At 36.2% G+C, this 21925-nt stretch overlaps 3 protein-coding genes across 3 annotated transcripts in view; all 3 read left to right on the forward strand.

Moving 5' to 3' along the window:
- The window catches only part of LOC117343237 (reversion-inducing cysteine-rich protein with Kazal motifs-like), a 107701-nt gene extending 98514 nt beyond the window's left edge, over nt 1-9187 (forward strand). The window contains exon 23 of the mRNA XM_033905574.1: nt 2431-9187. Within this exon, the coding sequence (XP_033761465.1) occupies nt 2431-2655 (225 nt within the window). The 3' untranslated portion in view covers nt 2656-9187. The remainder of the gene's footprint in view (nt 1-2430) is intronic.
- Nucleotides 9188-12996: 3809 nt separating this feature from the next.
- LOC117343292 lies at nt 12997-16950 on the forward strand. The gene is made up of 3 exons (XM_033905636.1): nt 12997-13150; nt 13575-16868; nt 16943-16950. Exons 2-3 carry the CDS (start codon nt 13829-13831, stop codon nt 16948-16950), a joined length of 3048 nt encoding a protein of 1015 aa, XP_033761527.1. The 5' UTR covers nt 12997-13150; nt 13575-13828.
- A 34-nt stretch (nt 16951-16984) lies between these two features.
- Nucleotides 16985-20655, forward strand: LOC117344315. The gene is made up of 2 exons (XM_033907027.1): nt 16985-20137; nt 20562-20655. Exon 1 carries the CDS (start codon nt 17024-17026, stop codon nt 19799-19801), a length of 2778 nt encoding a protein of 925 aa, XP_033762918.1. The 5' UTR covers nt 16985-17023; the 3' UTR covers nt 19802-20137; nt 20562-20655.
- Nucleotides 20656-21925: the final 1270 nt, after the last annotated feature.

Below are 21925 nucleotides of genomic sequence, written 5' to 3' on the forward strand. Positions count from 1 at the left end.
TGGACAATATTCCCCCAGGCTGAAGGAAATAATTATGTCATGTGATCTCATTAGGACCAATGAGTGATAGTGTTACAATACTAATCATATAATAAATCTCACACTTTTGTTTTTAAAACCATAGACTAGTGAATGAATTCCACTACATTTTATGCTCACCTCCTGGTCCAAAAAACAGGAGAACTTATGCCTTCCATTGTCAATGAACTAAACACTACTAGTTATGAACCACAGAGCAGTTTTCAATCAAATTTGGTGTGGAGAATTCTTTGGTGAATAAGAACCAGTTTGTATTAACGGGGCCTGAGAGGCAGGCCCCAATGAGGAAAATATGCAACAAATTGGTTCAAATCCTTCTTTTGCTGTAGGAATATAAGGATTTGCTCCATATTTGGCTAAAAGCATCCTTGGATGAAGGGGAACTAACTTTTTATGAACAGTGGGTCTAGCTCCCAAGGGGCCTGAAGGGCAGGGCCCAATAGGGGAAATATAGCAAATTCTTCAAATCCATTTTCTTCCGTAGGAATGAAATGATTTGGTCAATGTTTGGCCTGAAGCATCCATGGGTGAAGGGAATCAGTTTTGTATAGAGCTTAGTTGGAATTAATCAAGTCAATTGACCAGAATCGAAGTCGAGGTCAAAGGTTATGGTCAGGGTCAAATTTTGTATCTTTTCACTTGTGAACATGTTGTTATGACATGAAACAAAGTTAGTCAGTATTAAATGTCGAATCAGCTGATTAAAGGTGAAGGTCACAGGGTCAAAGGCATACATGCCATACTTACAGGAGACCAATAAGGGAGATTGATGATTATTTCAAGGGAGTTTTGCCTAAAATAAGGGAGATTTGTGCGCGACATGGATATCAACATTTTTACTGAATTTTTAAGCAATAAACTAATTTTGAAAGTGATAAAGAATATTTATATTTATTTTGGATTTTAATCGTATTGCAAAAAAGTGGTATAAGGTAAAAAAAATGCAATAATACATTCAGATTCTGATATGAAATTATTTTTTGATTTTTTTATGTCACACAAAAAGTTTCACAGCTTTATACATATTATATAACAGCATTTGAAAAGGGTATATTATAATTGTATACATGTAGCTAAAGATTAAGACAAGAAAGTTAATCATTTATCAGTTTGGATTTTCTTCAAATTAGAAAGCTTGATCCACTCTGAGGGAACACATCATTTGTAAAGATCACCATGAAATGTCCCGTGGGATCCCTTATGTTGGACCATTTAGATATAAAAATATTCCAAGTGTGCAATTGTATACATGAAGTCGTGAGAACTGAAGATGTTCATGTTGAAGTCATGAGAACTGAAGATGTTCATGTTAGGAGACTGCAGTAAATCTTATCACGATCATTCTAGATTTTGTATATTGTCTCTGTCATGGACGGTATGTCATGGACGGTACAGTCATTGTAAACATCATGATTGACCACTACGACCAACAGATGTGCTAATTTTGATAGTTTTCTAAAAGAAAATATCGGATTTCATCTTGCTATCACTGATCCACGATACACATGTTATATGAAAAACGTGTGATTTTGCATCTGACCAGGCTCTGTATCAATTACCATCATCAAAGTATGGTCCTAAAAGAAAACAAACAATAATTCAAGTCTGTTAGCAAAGAGGGTTCAAGTTGTTTGTAAGCGACTTGCCTTTATTTCATGATGATAGATATTCTAGCGCAAACATTACACTAGCCAGAGCTTCGTGTGAAGGCCGTGTCCAACAGGCGCCATTTTGATTGAGTGATCACGTGAACAGATGGATCACGAGAAAAACTACTGAATTGTAAACAAAAATGGCCTTGGCAAAAATACCAGAGGGAATTACAAAATACGGGAATTTGGGCTCTCCTCCCGGGAGGAAATAAATGACTTGAAAATAAGGGAGATTTTGTCTCACGCCAGGAGGTATGGCATGTATGCAAAGGACAAGGTCGAATATAGTATCTTTTCACTGATGTACATTTTGTCATGAAATTATGAAGCAGAGTTTGTTGGAATTAAACAGGTCACTGGATCAATTTTGTATCTATTCTCTATTAACATTTTATGATATGACATTACAAAAAGGATTTGCTTGGAATAATGCACTGAATCAGATGGTAAAAAATTTGTCACGATATTATGAAAAGTTGTTTGTGATTAAACAACTAGCCAAATTTCTTTTTCACTGGGTCAAACTTCAAAGCCATTTTAGAGGCTTTCATGATGACGTATGATCATTGCATAACATCTATACTTTCAAACTATTCAAGGTGTTTAAATTCATTTGGAATGGAAAGGTTACGTAGTTTATATTATATCTATATTCATATAAATATTTATAAGATACAAGATAAGAATAATGTATTGCTTTTAGTCCCTTAGATAAATACATACTTTTTCTGTATTTCAGGTTCATGCATGTTCAAAGGAGGCTGAGAGATTAGGTTATCTAATACAGTCGGACAGTCCATTGATGAAGTCGTACCTTACACTGAGTCCACTACTGGTGGCCTCTATACATACCCCAGGGGTGGCCATTGTTCAGTCAGCTGCCACCTCATTGTCTACACCTTCTCTGGTAGTAAACACCGGACTTCTACTCTATACATTATATACATGGCTTTACTCGGTATAACCCTCCGTCAATTCTAATTAGAATCTCAGAAACTATTTCGATTGGATCGTCGGATGTTTTACGGGATCCAAGATAATCATCGTGCAGTCATTTTAGCGTCCTGTCAAAGAGTGCATTTGCTACTGGGGTAATGCACACACCATCCATATGATTGCATGGTTACTGATCAACCTCATTTGACCTTGTCACACGTGGTCAGAGTGCATCATGGGAACTCGTCCATGGCTTGCAGCCATACAAAGGAATCTGTGATTTACCCAAAGCATCAAAACATCTGTTTCTGCAGTAAACATGCTCGGACGTAGCCCTGCAGTAACACTTGTGATGTCTTAAGAGTTCTCGCTTCCCTTCAGGGTGATATGTTGTCAGCCAGCTGATTGGAACTCTTCAGGCTTGTAAAGTCTATAATAAAACGGGCGGTGAATTATCGATTACAGTAAAGTCCGGTATAAAGTAAAATAAAATACTTTGCCTAGCGATTGCTTTTATAAGTGTGCCGAAATTGTACCATTAAGCTGTGTTAATTTTAAAAAAAAATATGCCTACTCCCATCTTCGACTTTGACATGAAATTGTAATGAAGTTTTCCTAGGTTTCTTTAAAGTTCATGCACATCAAGGTAAACTATGTCGAAATACACAGCTTAGGTTTTGACATTACAAAACCATCAGATTTATATGGAGAGTAGATATGTCATTCAAATAGCCTGTGAAAATTGATCGTGATATTCAAAGATTTACAAAAATACATTTCGAATGAAGTTTCAGATTAAGATCATGTGGATGTTTTTAATACGGTCATAGTATTTTGATTGTTTAGACATATTTTATTTAAAGAAATCAAAAGGAATACAAGTTATTCAAGTTGTATACATTTACAAGCCCTGTATGTATGGAGTATCTTCAGTCAACTGTATTAGGGATAAAACATATTTGTTGTTATTTGTAGTGAGTCTATTAATGCTTTTAAGATTCGTATGTCGAGAATGTTATCATAGTTGACTTGAGCTGATGAGCTTATATTGTGGCACTTTGTATTAAAAATTAAGAAATTTCATTCATTAAGGTATAATGTTATCCGTCTGTTTGTCCGTCCATCCATTCATCAAATATTAGCTTCTCTAACGTCTTAGTTGTGATTTGGAGAAGATAAAGACAATTTTATGAATTAGAGTCACTTGCTAAAATCACATTTAAACAATTCAGAAAATGTATTCAAAGATTTAAAATTACTTTTTCAGCATTTCGATTCAAGATCAGATTATATTTTATATGAAAATGTGTATAAGGAAAGCTGATGCTGAACACTTGTTTGAGAATTATTACCATTTGAGCTTGGAAGATATTTTAAATAATGACAAAATAAATTAAATGTAGAAGCAAGGATTGGGTATTGTTACTTCGGGAGAAAGAGTGTGTATGTGAGTGTGATATTATTCATGTAATGCTAAATAGCCTTGTTCATTAGACAGTGGGTATGTGATAATAAATCATGACCTCATTTACGATTTAAGTATATATGCTACCTTATTGTGAATTGTTTTCCTTTAATGAAGAGTTCCACTTACAGACATAAAGCAATATTTGTGAGTGGCAATACTGATACAGTTGATAATGAGTAAAAGGCATAAGGAAATGTGTATCAGATCACAACTAAAAATATATTTAAAGTGACATAACTCTGAAACAGACCACAGACGTAATGTATAAGGTAGCATATACCCTTAAGTTTATTCATTAAAATCATGATATATTTTGTATTGTTAAGCAGTTGTGTTTCTTAGATGCCTAAATACAGCAAGACTTTACATTGAGCATTAACACCTGTGGAGAACGTTTGTATTTTACAATTATAAGCATTAAAGGCTCTTTACTATCTATTGGGAGGAGCCAACTAATCACCTTTTCAGTGATACAAGTTTAATTCATATGCCAAAATTCTAAATCTTTTTTTATTTTGTATACATATTCAAGATTGATAGGTAACTTTGACATCCTGTTTTTATCAGAAATGTTAGATACAAGTTGTGTGACATTTGTACAAATTCTTTTTAAGAATTTTTGTTTTTGTTTTGTTTCAAATGTTCTTTAAGTGTTGTATAAATCAACTGGACAGCATTACTGCACATTTCAATATACCTTAATACAATTAAGTATCAATTCAGTACAACTAGTTTAATGTATATATATATTATGCGTTTTTTGTCTTCAAATTAGATGAAATATCTTGATGGACATATCCAAAAGAAAGAAAACACTAAATAATTTAGTTCTAGATAAATACATTTCAGTATGTATTAATATTAGGATACTTTTTTAAAAGTAAAATAGCATACGAACTAATTTTACATTTTAAGTTGTATTTTGGCATAAATTGATAGATAATCTGATGGACAATTAAGACCAATAGTTTGCAAATTTTAGGCAGAAAAAACAACTTTATATAATAAAGAAGATATTTGTCTTATATTTTGTTCTGGATCAGAGTACCAAAGAATAGCTATTAGCAGCATTAGTTGTTGGGTGTTATGTTAAGTATTGTATCCCTTTCCAGTAAACAATAGGTTGAATTTCATATGGAGTTATATGGAGTTACTCTGGATATGAAAGCATTACGAAGTCTTATGGTTTTAAGATTGATATGTATCTTGTTGAATTTGAGTAAGATTACTTTAAAAAGAAGCATTAATTGAAACTGATATCCAGATTTTATAATTACTTTAATATTGTGAATGTTGATGTTGATAGAAAAACTGTAAGTGTAGACTTGCTAAAATCCTGTAGATGTTGTACAATACAATGAGAAAACAGTTTACATTGTCAAATGATTAATTCAATACACCTTTACTTGATTTTACCTGTATAAAATCATTTTTTAGATCAGCATGATGTATTCATCTTTACCCATTAATAACATTTTTCAGTGACATAATTTTTGTTTAAATGATACGATATAAACTGACATATATAAGTTCAAGGCCTATATAAATACTGTTTTCCTCATTAGAACCCAGGTGCAGTATATAAACTGCTTTTCATTTGGGGGAAAAACCCTTTGAAATAATATTTTCCACTTTAAAAAAAAAATGAATAGTCTTATTGACACTCTGAAGAGAAAATAAACTGTGCCAGGTGTTTGAAAAGTTAATGACCTGTTTGTAAGCTACCAAAGAAGATTATATTGTTTCTCAAAATGGACAAACTTTTCACAGGATTGTGAGATGATTTTCTTGCAGTGAAACTGGAGACCTATTTTGATTTTCTTGCAGTGACACTGGAGACCTATTTACTTATATTGCACAGAATGCTGAATTTTCTAACTTATTTATTTGTATCAATGTCTTCTGCCATTTGTTACAGTCCATTGAAATCATGATCAAGAAATAGGTGGAGATATTGATAAGAACTTGGAAAATGGCTGACAAGATTAAAATAAAACTGCCTTGGGACCACACAGATGTCTTCATTTTAAAGAGGTTCAAACTTGTAAATGAGCGATTACCAATTTTGACTGGTTGTGCATATGCTGCAGAAAAGTCCTGTTTGTGCAAGTAATAAATGTTTAAGTTCAAACATGTTGAGTGTGAAGAAATCAGCTGTCATTACATTGTAACATTGACCCCTTCTAATGTTGAGTTAGTATGTCACACAGGTCTGTAAACAGATTCAAGTTCATCAATTTTAAATGTTTTGAATTTTGCAATGTATCAACATTCTCTATTATCTATAATATTCAATTTGATCTACATTCTCTGTCAGCAGTCAGTATTCTTGACAAAATCTATGTGAAAGTGACAAAAGGTGTGTGAGCTGTTAGTGTAAAGAATAACACTGAATCATGTGCTTGTTGTCTCCCTTTATTCCACAATGTAATAAAAAGTGATTCCTGTTAGAGTAACTTCCCTTGCCAGGATGTTTTTATATCTTTAGGTAAAATATAGGGATTGTCCACAGTTTCTCTCTCTCTCTCCAATACTCAAATTTCAGTACTGTAATTATATAAAGTACATCACAAAATAAAATAAACATGAGAAAATTGTAACAAGTAATTTATACATGAATCTTTTACCATATTGGTAATGCAAGTGATTTGAAAAAGACTTTTTCAGACTAAAACTATAATACTAAACAATTTACTCAGTCTATGATGTAAGTGCTATACAATAATTTATTGTCATGTTTTTTGTTATTAAGCCATCTGTTCAGCTGATGAGGCTGAGCGTTGGGCCATTGTATTTATAAGCTTGTTATGTATCCTGGTGTGGTATACACTATATACACCTTCTAAGATAGAGCTGAACAATTATCACCAATACACATTATATATCTGTACATAAGATTTTGACATTTGTATTGTACGATTGTGTGTTTATATTCCATTGTATAATGTATCTCTGAAATATAATATCTATAGGTTGTTTGTTTTCCTTCGAGGAAGATAAAACTGGAATAAGAGCAAATATGTGCATTCAATCATATTTAAGTTGGAATTATGATTTGTTTTGTCTATTCAGCTACAGAAATATATACAACTCAGTGTATTATTTTGAGGATGAAACTTCTCTCGGGGGAAATTTTGTCACTTTGGAAACTTCTGATGGGGAAATCACACCCACAAATCCATGTACCTATAAAAAGATGTTTATTCAGATAAATTCGTTTCAGATACAGGTTTTCCATAGGTACAGAACTGAAAAACATTTCATTTATATTTTGATGAAAATAACCATTGATTATATCTGTAAATGGCACTGAATTTGTGTTGTAATAGAGGAAGGTAGCAACCAGCAGCTCTATTTGGCTAGGAAATTTTCTATTTTGTTCCAAAAACAGCCATTCATTATGTAAATTTAGTAATGTGACCATTGTGAAAGTGGGTAAACATTTCTTGAGATTTACCAGATACTTTTAAGACCCGAGTTAGACTAGAAACAAATCGGAAGAATCAGTATTTTACACTTATTGTGTTTTACATGAGGTGATTAAGATTTAGGAGAAAAACTACTGTAGATCTTCTAGTCTGTTGCCTGTATATGCGTATTGTTATTTATTTAGAGGGCAGATATTGCTACCCCTGTTTGAATGCATGTTTGTGATCACAGTTATGTGTTTTGTCATTGTCATATGTTAATTCTTTTTTGTTTCTGTGTCTTCAATCTCAAAATAGAGAAAATATTATTACCTTTATCTGTAGAATTTTCTACACAATAATTATTATACTGTATTCTCGCAGCGGAAAGTGACTGGTGTCATTATTGTTGTTGTAAGCATATTGTTTAGCTGAAAGACAATTTGATTCATGACTATGTCAATAACTTTTGAACGCAGCTTAACCATTTGTCATTGAATGACGTAAACAAAAAAAATTGTACATTCTACAGCCATTTCTTTCAGTTGCTGCGAGAATAGGAAACCCACCAAAATAGGAGTACACAGTATGATTCTGAAAAGAAACTTCAAAACAAATTATGAAAATTTTACTTAAAATATTCAGTAGATTAAGAGTTTCAGGTTTATTTGAACAAAAAAAATAAAATTAATAAAGAAGAAAGAATAAACAGGACACTTTATTTGAATACAATTTTAGAAATGATATCCAAATAGGACAAAGATTGTAAAATTTGATTACAAGATGAATTCACTCTTCAACAAAATATAACTATCCATACACCAAACCAAGAAGTTGAAATTACTTATACTGAGTTTATTAAGTTGACAGGTGCAAACTTTGTGCAAAAAGTGTTCTGACTGTCCAAATATGTTGTCCAATTTTGTGTGAATTATCACACACGTTTGGTTGTCAGATTTTGTTTTATTTCATATATTTCTACCTCAATGTCATCAAAGACTTAAGGAATTTGTTTAAACTATTGATTTTTTTTTTTTATTTATCTGAAAATGGATTTGTTGGATTCATTTGCTAACTTAAAATATTAAAATTTTGTTAAATGGTTGCACTGTAGGTGTACTATCATAAAAAAATGACTGCCTTGGTCAGTTTGTGGTCGGTTTGAAAAGATTATTTTATTGTCAGTTAAATTTATTAAACAGAGACTAATTCATTCACAGATTATGATTAGTATCCTTATACAATTTCATTTGAAGAGGCCTTATTTTTTATCACTATTATTTTTTGTTCATTTCAAATGTTGAAAGTCGAAGACAACAGTTGCTACTTGAAAGTAATTGGTTTGCGTAGATACACCACCCCTTAATGATAGACACATCTAGTCAGTGTGTGTGTGAGCTAGGATGTCTGGTGCTATCCGGGACAGAATTTCATATATCTACGACTGGATGTTTGGATGCGAGAGCGAAAGAGTCTATGCAAATATATGAATGTGTTTAGATTTACTTGTAATTTATAGAGTTATTATAGCAGCTGTGAAAATGTCGTAGAGAGAAATGTGTGTGGACAGTGTAAGTGTGTGTATGTACACTGTATATATTAAAATTTATTGTGCACGTGCGATAATCACGTGACATCACCTGTTATTGATGAAATAAAAGGAAAATGTTATTTTGTTGTGTAAATATGTAGCAGTGTTTTTTATTTGAATATTGCTTTCATCTCATTTGATGCAATGAACCAGAGGGCTTACAAGATGGCACATCCATCAGGTGCCGTTCAGCTTGAATGGATTTTGACCAAATTTGAATTCTTCTTCCTTCAAAATAGAGCAAATTATTTTCTAAATTCTTCTAATTTTCTTCTGGCTTGGGGGTGGGGGGGCAGCATTATCTCCAAAATCCCAGAGACTTGCTATCCTATTGATCCCTCCTACCCCCTCCTACCTCCTCTCTGCTCACTCTAGGCATAAAAATCCTTTAGCAAAAGTTGCTAAAATACCTGTTTTCTCTTAAGCAAATAAGAAATGGTTTTAGCAAGACAATGTTATTGCTTAGAATTTAATTAAATATAGTACACGCATATTTGTTTGATATATATATATATTAATACAATGTGTTAAACTATTTTATCAGTAAAGGCAGGCATTGAAAGTGTTCATTATTTAAGAATTTATGAATTACAAAATACTGAAAAATATCACTTATTACCTCAAGGTAAAAAAAAAAATAATTCAACCAACTAAAAAAGCATTGTATCATACCAAAACTGAAATAATGTTATACTTTTAAAAGTATATATATATGGCATACATTCAAAAAATAGACACCAGATTATTTTTCAAAATATATCTCAAGTGCATGCATTTGCTTTGCTGCAGTTAGACGTACATGTAAAACCATCTCGGGTAAAAGTAGATTTTATTTGATTCCATGAGGAAATGGGATATCTGAAAAGCTCTTTACAGATGTCAGACAATCTAACTAGTATATTCAGATCCGTGCTGAATTTAAACTATATAGCATTGTTAGACCTGCTATCCCTTAATAATGTAAATTTGCTGAAACACAATACAACATAAAATCATAATTTAACTCATTCCATTATAATAATTATACAAAACGAAAACATTTCTTTTCAAATGTGTACGTGTGTATTTCGGAACAAATTGCATGCAACTTGTAGAAAAAAATAATCTGATACTTTCTCAATTGAGAAAATTAAAATAAGGGCCTATATCATCTACTGTTAATGTAGTGAATGATGCAGAAATAAATAAATATCTCGAAGGAAACTGTTTTGCTTTCAAACGTTAGGTGAACGTTTCTCTACGTATGCTAAGGAATGTTATAGAATATGATGAAACACAGCTTTCTGAACGCAGATAGACACAGAAATCTAATTTTCAAATGTACAAATTTTGATATTATGTATAAACCCGCTGTCTGATCTTCGTTTAAATCAGAGACATATACATACAGATATATATGTCTCTGATGAAATTGGTAAATTAATGTAATTTTAAATCATTAGGTTTGCACACCAACGCTGTCACGAATGTTTTGCCTTATATATCAAGGCTGCTAAATAGAGGGATTAACCTCTCCAAACGAGACCAAGTGTGATTTAACACAGTTCCCTAGTATTTAAGCTTCTGAACTCTGACCCTATCTGAGAGACATTCGGCTAACCTCGGGCAATTCCGGTACCCTTCATCAATAATCGCAACATCTCGGGGAAATTTCCGGCAACACTCGGGAAATCTACTTGCCGGAAATTTCCCCCCGAGATGTTGCGATTGCCTTCATCATATGTAGGTACGGAATCGGCCGAGATGTGACGAGTGATCTGAGAGTGTCCTAGGCCATCGGGAACCGTCGACACTTTCCGTAAACGAAATTATTTTGGTCTGATAAAAAGGAGGACACCAATCACTATGAGGAAAGTTATTATCAAATGTAAAAAAAAAAATCACGAAATTCCATGGACAGCCAATACATTGTAAAATATCTCCACTTTGCTTCAAACTGCTCATAGACAAACCTTTGACAATTTTTTAAATATTTACAACAGTAAGTCAACCACTAGAAAGTGAGGCATAGGCTACGGAGCGCGCAAGTGGCTTCATCTTAGAATTCCACAGGAATCTAAACAGAGCTCTTTGAAAAAGTACCAAATAATGCCTCGGCATTGTGAGATTAGTACCAACATACCAAATTTTGCTGCAAGCAAGGACCTTTATAATAATCGATTTCTGTGTCAAAGATAAATTTCGTGTATTCCATAAATCCAAGTTTTTTTTATTTAAACATATTTTATTGTATTTTATATACAAGGGCATTGGGCACAAGCTATCAAACTTATATTAAGCCCTTTCCCTATATAATTTTACAACATGCATTCATTTATAGAAGATGACATACAAAAATGTATATTTACATATTAGAAAGACAGAGAAAGACCGGCAGACAGGCAGAGAGAAACCGACAGGTAGAGAGAGACAGACAGAGACAAGCAGTCAGGCAGAGACAGACAGAGAGGAAGAGAGAGAGGCAGGCAGAGACAGACAGAGGGAGAGAGACAAACAGGCAGAGAGAGAGAGCGACAGGCAGGCAGAGAGAGAGAGAGAGAGCGACAGGCAGGCAGAGATAGACAGAGGGAGAGAGACAAACAGGCAGAGAGAGAGAGAGCGACAGGCAGGCAGAGAGAGAGAGAGAGAGAGAGAGAGCGACAGGCAGGCAGAGATAGACAGAGGCAGACAGACAGACAGACAGACAGACAGACAGACAGACAGAGAGAGAGAGCGACAGGCAGAGAGAGACAGATAGACAGGCAGGCAGAGACAGACAGATAGACAGGCAGGCAGAGACAGACAGACAGAGAGAGAGAGGGGGCAGGCTTTTCCCCCATTCAAATAGCAAAAGAGCAATGTTAGCACTAACAGGTGAATGCAGGTGGTAATGTTCCACCAATCGGTTACACATTGTTGGGTACAATGTAGTTTACGTTTGTATTATGTAAAATAAGGATCACGTACATGATATTATAAATCATAATTACAAAATGTTAAATACTCTGTTTTGTTAAATGTCGCAAAATCCAACTGAAAATTAAAATAAAATGAAATAATGCAAACGAACTTTGTCGGTTATTACATCTACAGGCAAACACTTCCTTTTATAATATTAAACCGAAATAGTCAGTAAATAGTTTTATTATATGTTTTTACTTCACTAAACTAAAAAATAATTTATGTTGAAGGGTTAAGTGTGTCGTCGATTTCGACGGGGTGGCGTCTGGGTGGTGTCTGGCACATTGTCGGCCCCAACATAGTCTTTTCACTCTCTTGGTGTGCTTACAGGCATCTGCATATGTTAAGTGTTTATGGAAATAAATATTGTTAATTAACTTGCTACTAGCAAGTCCTTTAGGTTTTTATCAACATGATTCAGATATCTGTATTAAGCTCTTTACACATTTCAGACACCCTAGCTATATTCAGATCCGTGCTGAATTTAAACTATATAGCATTGTTAGACCTGCTATCCCTAATAATGTATTATCTTATGTTATCATGATAATATGCTGAAACACAATAAAACATCAAATCATAATTTAACTCATTCCATTATAATAATTATACAAAACGAAAACATTTCTTTTCAAATATATACGTGTGTATTTCGGCACAAATTGCATGAAACTTGTAGAAAAAATAATCTGATACTTTCTCAATTGAAAAAATTAAAATAAGGGCTTATGTAATCTACTGTTAAACGTACATGTAGTGAATGAGCGAATAGTGGAAATTGGAGATAATATCTCATTTACATATGTAAATTGCTCATTTAAATATGGTGTAAAATTTGGGCATAGTAACATTTAATTTTTTCTGATGTCTGATCTAGCCCCACATCCTACCTTTGGTGCCATTCCTATAAAGGACTACTTACAACCTGAAACCATGGTAAAGTCTCATTTACATATATGTTACTGTGATGGTCTAAGTCCGGAATCTGTTGTCCGGAAATTAGAGTCCGCCTCTATCCGCATATTAGTGTATTAGTTACAAGTTCCCATGTCTACAGTACCATGTGGAAGCGTCGCTGTCACGCTATTGTTTTCGGATATACTGGCCTCCCTAAGGAGTAAGTGTTGATAATTAATATGTGGTTTAATGCATAATATATCTATGATGCTTGTTATTATGTCATATGCATATATTCTCATCTTGTAAGTTTGGTAAATCGTGTTAGGCTTGGCCGAGTAGGTCCCGCCATATTTCAATCAAGTGTCGTCTGCTGGTTTGTTTATACATTGAATACATGTTATAACTTGGACAAATGACATTCGAATAACCTCATTTGAGCTGTTTAAATCTTTATTATTAAGAATATGAAAGATAGTGAGCAATTTCTCATAATTTTATCCGGTAGGAACATATAATGTGTTATATTTCATTGTATTTGTAACATGATTTATTAGGAGGAACAGTTATTGGTCTGTCCGAGACGATTACTCTTTCTGTTGGTTTCCTAACTTTTGTTATTTTTGGTTTTGTTTTCTTTGTAGTTTTTTACCCTCTCTTGAGGTGTGTGATGCAAATAAAGGGAGTCTACATCGACTTTATTCGTCCTTTATGATTATGAAGCATGATACATCACAGTAAAAAATCCTTTGACCTGGCCTGAAGTAGTTTGACCTTGCCTGCTGTAGTTTGACCTTGCCTGCAGTAAGATGACCTGGCCTGCAGTACACAGCAGTAGTAATGTATCCTTCGTATCACCAATAGAATTGAATTGTTTTCAACTTTAATTTGTTTACTGATGGATGTCCGCCAAAATAGGAAGATGACAGAGTCCGGTGTGAATCTTTATGAAGAAAAGGTGTCGCATTATACAACCAAATTATTGAAAATCAAAAGGGACATTGACTTTATCATCGATTCCTCAGAAAAGATAGATCTTGCCCAGGGCCAGCAAATTATTGATGACATACAAAAACTGTTAGCTCGCTATGAAGCGAAAGCTAAAAAGTTTGAACAATTCTTACAAGGGACTCGCACAGATCAGAGTGCCAGTGAAGAGGCAGCTCATCGTCTCACATCTGCAGCTTTACATGATAAAGTGACGTCATTTATAGAGCACTTGCAGTCCTTGTTGCCGTCAATTTCACACAAGATGCTGTCAACCAGACGGTCAGGTGTTTCAGGGTCGAGTCGGTTGACTGAAATGTTGGTAAAACATACAGCCAAAGTTGAAAAGGCAAGATCTCGCATGAAATATGCACAAGAGGAGGCTGAATTGATAAAACAAGAGGCAGCTTTACAGGCAAGTAGGAATTTATTAAATCTGAAGAGAGAATTAGAAGTAGCTGAGACTGGACTTAATGCAATTCACAAAGCTTTTGACTTTAGATCTTCAAATGCTAGCAATAAAGATTCTGCAAGTAAGCGAGGCAGTTATATTGGGTCAGAGACCAATCGTCACATTTTGCGCTATGTAGAGGAGAATAAAGACAATAATGTATCTCCACCTATTGTTCCTACAGAAGATGTTACTCAGGATGAACCAATAGAAACTGTTGTACAGATTCCCTCTACTGGAGCGGCTGATACTACACGTGTTCTTAACCCTAGTGCTGTTGCGTTTAAGCCTGAAAATAAAAATGAGGCATTTGACTTAGCAAAATTAGTGGCAAAAAATCAACTTTTGCCTCAGAGACTTTCTCAATTTACAGATGAACCAGCTAGGTACCTAACCTGGAAATACGGCTTTCTTAATGTAATGGAAGAAATTGGGGCGTCTATCTTGGAACATCTAGATCTGCTCGTAAATCATCTTGGTGCTGAGTCTAAAACACAAGCAGAGAACATACGCGCTTCTAATCCCAGGAATTCTCAGAAGGCTGTGGACGAAATTTGGAAGCGGCTTGATAGCGAGTTTGGTAGTGCAGAAATTATCGAAAGAGCATTGAAACAACGAATATACCAGTTTCCGGATCTTAAGGAAAATGACACTAAGCGCTTTTTTGACCTATCAGATTTGGCAGCGGAGGTTGAATCCATTAAAACCGACACAGTGTTGGGACCAGTTTTTAGCTATTATGACACTTCTAGTGGGATAAATGATTTTGTTAGAAAATTACCTAAACGCTTGAGGGAAAAATGGGCCAATCAGTGTTATCGCTACAAAGAGACAAATCGAACGTCGCAAGTACCATTCTCAGTACTCACAAGATACTTGCGTGATCTGGCCCGTCTACGTAACGACCCCAGTTTTGATTTTGATGTTTCGTTTGTGAAGCCGAACAAAGTTCCTAGTACACAACAGAAATATAAACCCTTGTCACAGGATTCTCATCGTCCAACTTCGATATCATCACGGAAGACCGAGGTTACTCCGGAAACCAACCCTAAAGGTGGGAAATGTCCTATTCATGGTGAAAATTCTAATCATCTACTGAAAGACTGTTTTAAATTCCGAAACAGAACTCTGAAAGATCGTAAAGACTTTGTATATAAAAATGGTTACTGTTTGAAGTGTTGCGGGCAGAAGCTCCATACAAGGAAAACATGTAAAGAAACTGTCAAGTGTAATGTTTGTGGTTCCTCAGATCACATTGGAATACTTCATCCAGACGCGGACTCTGGGAAACACTATGAGGGGGAGAAATCACAAGATAATTACAGAAGTCAGCGACATCAAATACCTAGTGAAGACCACGAGGAGGAGAAGCTCCGAGTTGAAACTCACTGTACTGAGGTTTGTAGTACTCGTCACAGTACTAGTAAGTCGTGTGCTAAAATACTGCTTGTCAGTGTATTTCCCAATGGGCAGCCATCTCGAGCCCGCAATGTTTACTGTATGATTGATGACCAGAGTAATAAGTCATTGGCTACGTCAGCATTCTTCGACGCCTTTAGAGAATTTGGTCCAAGTGCAGAATATGTACTCACTTCATGTGCTGGCAAGTTTACTACCTCTGGTCGGAGAGCATCTGGATATGTAATACAATCTCTTGATGGTTCATGTACTCTGCAATCACCCTGTTTGATTGAGTGTAATGAGATCCCAAACAATCGTAGTGAAATTCCATCTCCAGAAGTGGCAGAGAATTACAGTCATTTACAAGACATCGCGTCACTTATTCCACCCGTGAACGACAGTGTGGAAATTGAAATTTTGATTGGTAGAGACTTGGTATCTGCACATCATGTTGTAGATCAACGTATCGATGGAGACTGGCTACCATTTGGCCAGAAGTTACCTCTTGGATGGGTTGTAATTGGTGATGTGTGTTTAGGTCGCGCACACCTACCGGAACAGGTCAGTGTGAGCAAAACATCAGTGTTCGCTAACGGCAGACCTACATACTTGCAGCCATGCGAGAGTGAACTCCTGGTGAAGGAGGACCCTATCTTCGAACGAGTACCGGGAGATGAGAAACCTGGCTTGTCGATAGAGGACAAAAGGTTCCTTAGCACTATGGAAACTGGATTCAAACAAACCCCTAGTGGACATTGGGAGGCACCCATGCCTTTTAAGAAGAATAGACCCTTTCTGCCTGACAACAAGAGTATGGCTCTTAAAAGAGCGAATTCGTTTGATCGGAGTCTCAAGTCGAACCCAGACAAACAGAAAAGAGTTATGGAATTCATGGAGAAACTTTTCGGTAATAAGCACGCAGAGTTAGCACCAGCTTTACCAGATTCTACAGAGAAATGGTATTTGCCACTGTTTGCAGTTCAACATCCTAAGAAGCCTGATAGTATACGTGTGGTGTTTGACTCATCTGCCAAGTGCCAGAATTTATCGCTCAACGACGTTCTGTTACAAGGACCCGATATGTTGAACAGCCTGCTTGGTATCTTACTTAGATTTCGTCGTGAAAGAATTGCAGTCACCATGGACGTAGAGCAAATGTTCTACAACTTTCAGGTTCCTGAGGTGCAACGTCGTTTCCTACGTTTTTTGTGGCACAAGAACAATGATTTGAGTGAGCCGTTAGTTGAGTATCAGATGACAAGACATGTTTTCGGCAACACTGCCTCTCCTGCTGTTGCTAATTTCGGCTTGCGTAAGGCTGTAGAAAATTCTGATCAGGACGTGCAGAACTTAGTGGGTAAAGACTTCTATGTTGACGATGGTCTGTTGTCATGTAGGACCCAGTCTGAGGCTATTGACATTGTGGAACGCACAAAACACGCTCTCCAAGAGAATGGAGAAATCAGACTTCATAAGTTTGCTTCAAATAGCAGGGATGTGCTTAATGCTTTTTGTCAGAAAGACCTGGCTAAGGATCTCAAAGATATTGATCTCCTGACAGAAACTCTCCCCACGCAAAGGAGCTTAGGACTTTTGTGGGATACAGAAACTGATTCGTTCACTTTCAAGGTTAACCAAGTGGAGAAAGTTTACACGCGTCGTGGCCTGTTATCAACAATCAATAGTATATATGATCCTCTCGGATTTGCTCAGCCGTTCACTATTCGTGGAAAACTACTGCTTCGGGAAATGATGTCCGTCACCTCAAGCAATGACTGGGATGATCCTCTACCTGAGTCACTCTATGGCCAGTGGTGTTTGTGGGTTAATTCTATGCACAACCTTGAGAATCTTAGCATACCACGCGTCTACTGCGACATCTCTTTTGATGACGCTTTGAGAAGGGAAGTTCTTGTGTTTGCTGATGCGTCGAAAGATGCGATAGCGGCTGTCGCATACCTCAAACTTTACAATCCTAGTAGATTTAGCATTGGCTTTCTGTTAGGAAAGGCTAAATTAGCACCTACGCATGGACATACAGTTCCGCGATTAGAGTTGTGCGCTGCGGTACTCGCTACAGAAATTGCTGAGACCATTCGGGTCCAACTCGATATTCCTCAGGATAGCTTTCAGTTCTTTTCTGATAGTCAAGTCGTACTTGGATATATATCAAACGAAAGTCGTAGATTCTACGTATATGTGGGAAACAGAGTGAGCAAGATTCGTCTGTTCAGCAAACCGACTCAGTGGAATTTTGTTCCGTCGGAGTGTAACCCTGCAGATGTAGCTACTAGAGGTCTAGACGCTTTGTTATTGCCAGACTCTAGTTGGATTCTTGGCCCCGATATCAAGCATAGAACTTCCCCGGATGGCTATGATTTAATAGACCCGGATCATGACTTGGAAATCCGTCCTGAAGTAAACTGTTCAAAAATGGAGCAGTCGGAGGATATGATAGATGTTCCCGAGAAGAAAGTAAAACAGACAGATTGTGGAAAGGTGCCAGAGGGATTCTCTAAGAGATTCACCAGATTTTCAAACTGGAAAAGACTTGTGAGAGTTGTTGCCCGTATAAAGTTCTTGGCAGCTCATATCCGGAAGGACAGAGAACGCTTACCTGATCGATTTGATGAACCAGAATTTCTGCAAGAAAGTGAGCGTGCCATCATTGCAGTAGCTCAACAAGATGCATTCAGTTCAGAGTTCCAACGTATCCATGCTGGAAAGGAAATTCCTCATTCAAGTTCTCTCAAAACTCTTACTCCAGTTATTGGTACAGATGGACTTTTACATGTCGGAGGTCGCCTTAACAAGATCGACAATGAGATTATCGGCTCAGGATTAAGGAACCCTGTTATACTTCCCAAGAGCCATCACGTGACGTTTCTGGTGGTTCGTCATTTTCATCAAAAAGTAGTTCACCAGGGTCGTAAGTTTACAGAAGGAGCTGTTCGCACAGGTGGATATTGGGTCGTGAGTTGCAGGAAAATGGTTAACTTTATTATTCACAATTGTGTTACCTGCAAGAAACTTCGTGGTCAGTTTGGTCAACAGTATATGGCAGATCTTCCTACTGACAGATGCACTCCTTCACCACCTTTTTCATATGTCGGTGTGGATACGTTTGGACCTTGGCCTATCTCATTCCGGCGGACCAGAGGAGGATCTGCAACGCAGAAACGATGGGCTTTGTTGTTCACGTGTCTTGTGACAAGAGCCATACATATAGAGGTGATAGAACAACTTTCCAGCTCGTCTTTTATTAACGCCTTACGACGGTTTATTTCTGTGCGTGGACCGGTCATCCAATTTCGTTCCGACAGGGGCACGAATTTTGTGGGAGCGACAGAAGATCTGGCCATTGACGCAAGATTTGTTGAGAATGATCATGTTGCTGACTTCTTATCAGACGGCAAAATCAAGTGGATTTTCAACCCACCCTACTCGCCTCACATGGGTGGCGCTTGGGAAAGGTTAATTGGTGTCGCCAAGAACATCTTGAACTCTATGTTGCTTCAACAGCAAAGGAAAAGTCTCACACACGAGGTATTGACCACTCTTATGTCTGAAGTTTGTGCAATTGTGAACAATAGACCGTTAGTGGATGTATTCAGTGATCCAGAGTCACCTGTTCTTCTTACGCCGTCTATGCTGTTGACAAGTAAGACTAGTTGTGATGTCAACCCGTTCCCTCCTTACAACACAAAGGATGTGTTGCGCTCGACATGGAAACACGTGCAATCACTTGCAGAGGAATTCTGGAGGAGATGGAGGAATGAGTATCTTCACGGTTTACAATTGCGAAAGAAGTGGCAAAAACACACCAAGAACCTTCAACCGGGAGACCTGGTCCTCTTAAAAGACGGGGAGCGCTCTCGAAATGAATGGCCGGTTGGAATAGTTGAAAGAACATTTCCAAGTAACGACTGTGCAGTACGAAAGGTTGAGATTGCTGTTGTGAGAGACAATAAACGTGTATTGTATGTCAGACCAGTTACCGAACTGGTAACACTTTTGGAAACAGATGAGTGACGCGGACATTTTCTTGTGTTGTATCATTTCCAAAGACTGTGATTGATGTCTGAAATTGTTTCATAGCGTTTAGATTTGATTATTCATTTATGAATACTGTATTATATTTAGAATATTGTAGTTAAGAAATTATCTTATGATTGAATTGTTGTAAATGATTTCTCTTGAAATCAGAGGAGGAGTGTGATGGTCTAAGTCCGGAATCTGTTGTCCGGAAATTAGAGTCCGCCTCTATCCGCATATTAGTGTATTAGTTACAAGTTCCCATGTCTACAGTACCATGTGGAAGCGTCGCTGTCACGCTATTGTTTTCGGATATACTGGCCTCCCTAAGGAGTAAGTGTTGATAATTAATATGTGGTTTAATGCATAATATATCTATGATGCTTGTTATTATGTCATATGCATATATTCTCATCTTGTAAGTTTGGTAAATCGTGTTAGGCTTGGCCGAGTAGGTCCCGCCATATTTCAATCAAGTGTCGTCTGCTGGTTTGTTTATACATTGAATACATGTTATAACTTGGACAAATGACATTCGAATAACCTCATTTGAGCTGTTTAAATCTTTATTATTAAGAATATGAAAGATAGTGAGCAATTTCTCATAATTTTATCCGGTAGGAACATATAATGTGTTATATTTCATTGTATTTGTAACATGATTTATTAGGAGGAACAGTTATTGGTCTGTCCGAGACGATTACTCTTTCTGTTGGTTTCCTAACTTTTGTTATTTTTGGTTTTGTTTTCTTTGTAGTTTTTTACCCTCTCTTGAGGTGTGTGATGCAAATAAAGGGAGTCTACATCGACTTTATTCGTCCTTTATGATTATGAAGCATGATACATCACAGTTACAGTTAATCTTAAAATAAATTATAAAACATTAACCAAAAGAACAGGTCCGGTGTTATATATACGCATAGAGTACAAAATTCACTGTTGGAATTATCCTCACTACATGACAGTTGGTAACATCAGAGACATATATACAGATCAAAATAAATATCTCGAAGGAAACTGTTTTGCTTTCAAACGTTAGGTGAACGTTACTCTACGTATGCTAAGGAATGTCATTGAATATAATGAAACACAGCTTTCTGAACGCAGATAGACACAGAAATCTAATTTTGAAATGTACAAATTTTGATATTATGTATGAACCCGCTGTCTGATCTCCCATGAAATTAGTAAATTAATGTATTTTTAAATCATTAGGTTTGCACACCAACGCTGTCACGAATGTTTTGCCTTATATATATCAAGGCTGCTAAATAGAGGGATTAACCTCTCCAAACGAGACCAAGTGTGATTGAACACAGTTCCCTAGTATTTAAGCCTCTGAACTCTGACCCCTATCTGCACCGGGTGATACCGGAAGTTACGAATCCGACGGGGAGTATCTACCCGAAGGGCGTAAGGACATGGCTGGGGTATGTTTTATAGTGATACATGGCATTTTAACATACTCTTGGAAATATGATGATGCCCACGGAGTTCTACGCTATTTCCTTTATACATATCAGTAATTCGTTAATCTCATAAACTTGCCGTGTTTGATTGATGCTCAATATTATCCGGCTGCCCTACTGTCAAACGACGAATTTGCTATGATTTTTGTCAAAAATACCCAATAATCGCGATCAAAACACGATGGATAGAGTTTTGGCATTAAACACTGACTGCAATAAACTATTAGTAATCAACAATTTGTTTGGATTACAGCTATAAAGTACCTTAAATGGCTAATTATAATGGCACGAAAAATTCCGACGGGGAAAATCTCTCTCCAATATTTGAGTCCGACGGGGAATATCAGTACACAGGCTTTAATATGATTTTCATTCAGATATGAAATACTTTTAATCAATATGACACATGATTTCATTTATTTCCAGATAATTTTAGATTTACCCAGTTATCGGAAGATTCTGGTGTTTTACATTTGATCCAGGGACTTCTTACCCGTTGACGTTTATGCGTATTTTTGTAGTCGTAATAAAACGTTTAAGTTTTGGAGTTAACGAAATTGGATTTAACCCTTTTTTTGGGCGCGTGAAGCCACAACGAACTCTTTTTACGTGTTGACATTATCCTGAAAATTAAAAGAAACAAGTGTTGACG

The sequence above is a fragment of the Pecten maximus genome, chromosome 15, assembly GCF_902652985.1.
Source record: "Pecten maximus chromosome 15, xPecMax1.1, whole genome shotgun sequence".
Lineage (NCBI taxonomy): Eukaryota > Metazoa > Mollusca > Bivalvia > Pectinida > Pectinidae > Pecten > Pecten maximus.